Source organism: Nematolebias whitei, chromosome 20, assembly GCF_014905685.2.
Source record: "Nematolebias whitei isolate Nwh7 chromosome 20, NemWhi1, whole genome shotgun sequence".
Taxonomy (NCBI): Eukaryota; Metazoa; Chordata; class Actinopteri; order Cyprinodontiformes; family Rivulidae; genus Nematolebias; species Nematolebias whitei.
This window is the reverse complement of record NC_056517.1, coordinates 27,547,833-27,551,585: the sequence shown is the minus strand read 5'-3', so window position 1 is coordinate 27,551,585 and position 3,753 is coordinate 27,547,833. Positions and strand designations below refer to the sequence as shown.

General features: G+C 50.7%; 1 protein-coding gene across 1 annotated transcript; it reads left to right on the top strand.

Moving 5' to 3' along the window:
• Nucleotides 1-243: 243 nt before the first annotated feature.
• Nucleotides 244-3,470, top strand: tgif1 (TGFB-induced factor homeobox 1). Its single transcript, XM_037694451.1, has 3 exons — nt 244-568; nt 1,773-2,002; nt 2,675-3,470. Exons 1-3 carry the CDS (start codon nt 553-555, stop codon nt 3,326-3,328), a joined length of 900 nt encoding a protein of 299 aa, XP_037550379.1. The 5' UTR covers nt 244-552; the 3' UTR covers nt 3,329-3,470.
• Nucleotides 3,471-3,753: the final 283 nt, after the last annotated feature.

Here is a 3,753-nt window from a genome sequence, read left to right as displayed (position 1 = left end):
AAAGGAAATAAAGCCGCAGGAAAAAAAAATGCTTTGCCTGCAGCGAGGCTGTGGTTGCGCAGTGCTCCACCAGCCTGTTGTTGTTTTTGTTGCCAGACTATCCATTTTCAGTGTTCCCCCCACCCCCCAAGATCTAAAGAAGTTTAAATGTTTGGTAAAGCTTTAAGAAATCGTATCCATGTCAGTAGAACAAGCCATGCTGATGTCAGAGTTTTTTTGTTTTTTTTTTCCTCCTCTGTTCAACATGGTGGGAGGATCTCTGTGCGTTGAGTCACGCAGCTGTCAAAGATAGCTGTCACCCAGTTTCAGGATCAAACACACACACAGGGCTCCGAGCACACACAGATCTCAGGTAAACCCCCCCACCCCCTCCTCCAAGTCATCGCCAAGACTCCAAACAAGGGACGAGAGGAGGACAGATAAACCACATCCAAGGAAAAGCTTTCTCTTTGGACTGTTGTCTGGAGACACGCTGGAGCGAAGACGAAAAACACATCAAGATAATTCTCTTCTTCTACGCTCGGCGAGGAATTGGGATTTTTCGGGACGGAGATGAAGACGAAAAAGGGTAAGTGGTGTGTTTTTGGAAGGGGTTGCTCCGAGAAAAACGCTTTGAGCCAGCTTAGTTCATGTAAAATATATATTCCCCCCTCACATGCAAACCACGCAGCCTATTGTTTCCTTCCCAGACGTGACAGGGGGCTTTTTTTTTCCTGCCATGTGCTGGCGCGATGTCAAAAAGCCGATTTTTTTTTTTTTTGGTGTAAATTAACGCACAAAAACGTGCGTTTTTCTCCTCAACTCACGATGTAATTAAACCCACTTTGTGTCTAAAACAAACCTACTTCAAAAAGGAGTGTTTTATTAAACGTAGAAGTGTTTAAATGTGACTAATCCAAGCGTGCGCTAATGTTCATCCTGACCTCATTGTGGGAAGTTGCTGCTGTTGTTCGTGGACCTCGTGGTGCAAGCTCGCGCGCACACAATAGAAACCCTCTCTCGAGTTGTTTTAAACTTACAAAACCAGCTCCTCTGTTTGGACTGGGGGGGGGGGGTGTTCTCCCGTTTCCGTCCACCTGGACCGTTTCAGACGGTGTCGGGTTTTGCGCCAAACTCTCTGGTCCGCGAGTGGAAACTTTTGGGAGTCGCGTACAAAGACGCACGCAGCGCTGCTGGCTTCTTTTGTTTAGTCTGGGAGACGCTGATTTGCAACAGGTCTCCCCTCCCCCCCCCCCCCCCCCCCCTCTCTCCCTCAGCCTGCGTAATTACCTCATCCTGTTGGCGACTCAAGACTTTCGGGAACTTTTCTTACGCATCGCGCTGCGTAAACTTGAATGAAACCGTTTGGAGTTGTGGACTGTCTTCATGTTTCAGTGGTTACTTTCAGCTGAGGGTCAGAGAATCAGCTTCTCTATCTTCTGGCCCCGTTTTCTTTCAATATAAGCTGCACCAAGCTAATTGGAGACCTGAAGAAGTGTCTCCTTGAAGCCCCTGCTGTTCCACCATGTTTGACCATGTGATTTTGATTAAATCCAAACCTGAAAGCTGTAATCTGCTCCTCTTTGTGGACAAAATCTTTCTTAAACTTCAAGTCCGGCTTGGGTTCAGCATCAGCTCATTTGTGATACCCCACCACCACCTCCCCTCTTTGCACCCGCCTCCACGCCTCATATGAATCACATGGCTGAACTTGACAGCTCGCCTCTTTGACACATCAGCTGCCTCGCAGGCGGCGTTAAACGAGGGATTTTCTTTGTCCTTGTCTCGCGCAGGTTTGACGATGCTGTCAGGGAGCGAGACGGACGACGAGGACAACGTGGACGCCCCCCTGGATCTGTCTTCGAGCGCTGGGAGCAACGGGAAGAGAAAGCGGAGAGGCAACCTGCCCAAGGAGTCCGTCCAGATCCTCAGAGACTGGCTGTACGAGCACCGTTACAACGCGTACCCATCCGAGCAGGAGAAAGCCCTCCTCTCCAAGCAGACTCAGCTCTCCACGTTGCAGGTATGAACACACATGTGCCAGATGGTTACCTGAGCTTTAGCCTCCAGTAAACCACAGAAGTGGGGACAAAAAGACCACTGTAGAGCTCATAAGGAAACAAGTGTGAGCCGAACTGAATCACTTCCTGTCAAGATGGCAAACAAAACACGTCAGCAGTGAATTGAAGGTCATCCGAACTCTTTGAGTTGCAACACAAGAAGCATACGGGGCAACGTGAGTAAACTCACTCCCTGGGTGCTGTGGGTTTGGCTAAAAAACACTTGGACAGGAATTTCCCTCCCTCCAGCCCCGTTCCATCCCAGCTGTCTGGGAACAATGCAGAGTCATTTACATAGTTAGAGTTACAGGCGTCCAGGAGCCGGTTACGACTAGCCTGAAGGAGAAAACAAGAAACACCGTCATCAGTGCTGCGGCAGATTAGTTCTTATTCAACGCTTTTTAACTATAGGAAGTAAAAGCTGAAACTTGGAGAAGAAAGTTTGTTATATAGAGGTTATTATAGTCGTGGTATGAAAATGTGATGTAAACTAGCATGAAATAGCTAACAAACAGTGCCTGGTGAGAAGCACCAGCAGATTTTTATTTTTATTTTCCGGATTGCAAGGCCGAGCGACGCAGCGTTCTCACCGCGCGCTTTTGTTCTCGTTCTCCCCCCCCCCACCCCCCACACAGGTGTGCAACTGGTTCATTAACGCCCGGCGACGCCTCCTCCCCGAGATGCTGCGAAAAGACGGCAAGGACCCGAACCAGTTCACCATCTCCAGGAAAGGCAGCAAGAGCGGGGACAGTTTCTCCGACAGCTCCCAGTCCCCGAAGCACAGCAGTCCCGCTTCAGGCGCGGAGGAGGGCGGCGACAAGCGCGTCCTGCACCCCTCCAGCTTCGACCCCGCGGTGCACGGCGTCCTAAGGAAGTCCGCGTCCCCCTGCGCTGCGCCGTCTCCGACGTCCTCCGCGGGCCTCATTCCGAACCGGCCGTCCGTCATCTGTCACACCACCGTCACCGCGGCGATGCAAGCGAGCCCGACGGCCCCCCACCCTCCGGTGCCAGGAATGAACTGCGACAGGGCGGCCGAGCTGTTGCAGTCCGTGCAGGCGCAGGCGTTGCTCCGGTGCCGGGATGAGGGGTACCCGTTTGCCACCACTACCACCATCCTCAGCAGCACCAGCATGGAGGGCAACCTGAGCCCCCGCAGCGGGCTGTTTAACACCCCTCCCCCGACTCCACCAGACCTCACACAAGACTTCAGTGGCTTCCAGCTCCTGGTGGACGTGGCCCTCAAACGGGCTGCAGAGATGGAGCTGCAAGCCAAACAGCTGGTCTCGTAAAGGAGGGAGGAGGGAAGTGACTGACTTCGACTGTGGAAGTCCCTCACGTCAGTGACTCGTCTGCACGAAACAGAACAAATCCACCTGAAACGCCTGATCATTTCTATTTTTGGTATACCAATCAATACGACAAGGATGTTTTTGTTTTTTTTTTAATAGAAAAAACTATCCAGGTGCCTTGGCTGTAAGTTTAGTCATTTCATATACATGCGTATGTATCTACATGTGTATTTTATTTGCACACGGGGACCAAAAAAAATGTTTTCAAAGAAATGCTGCCTGTCTGTATTTCCATTCAACTGAATCTCAACGTATACAAGAAGAGAGAACTAGAAGCTGATGAGTTGCATCCACACGTGTTTACGGTTCAACATTTCAGAGATCAGTTCCTGATCGGTCTGCCTCGTTTGTTTGCACACTAAAGG

Excerpts from the sequence above, each read along its gene's own strand:
- tgif1 (XM_037694451.1), top strand. Across the intron at positions 2,003-2,674 it reads CTCAGCTCTCCACGTTGCAG|GTGTGCAACTGGTTCATTAA; the intron begins GTATGAACACAC and ends CCCCCCACACAG.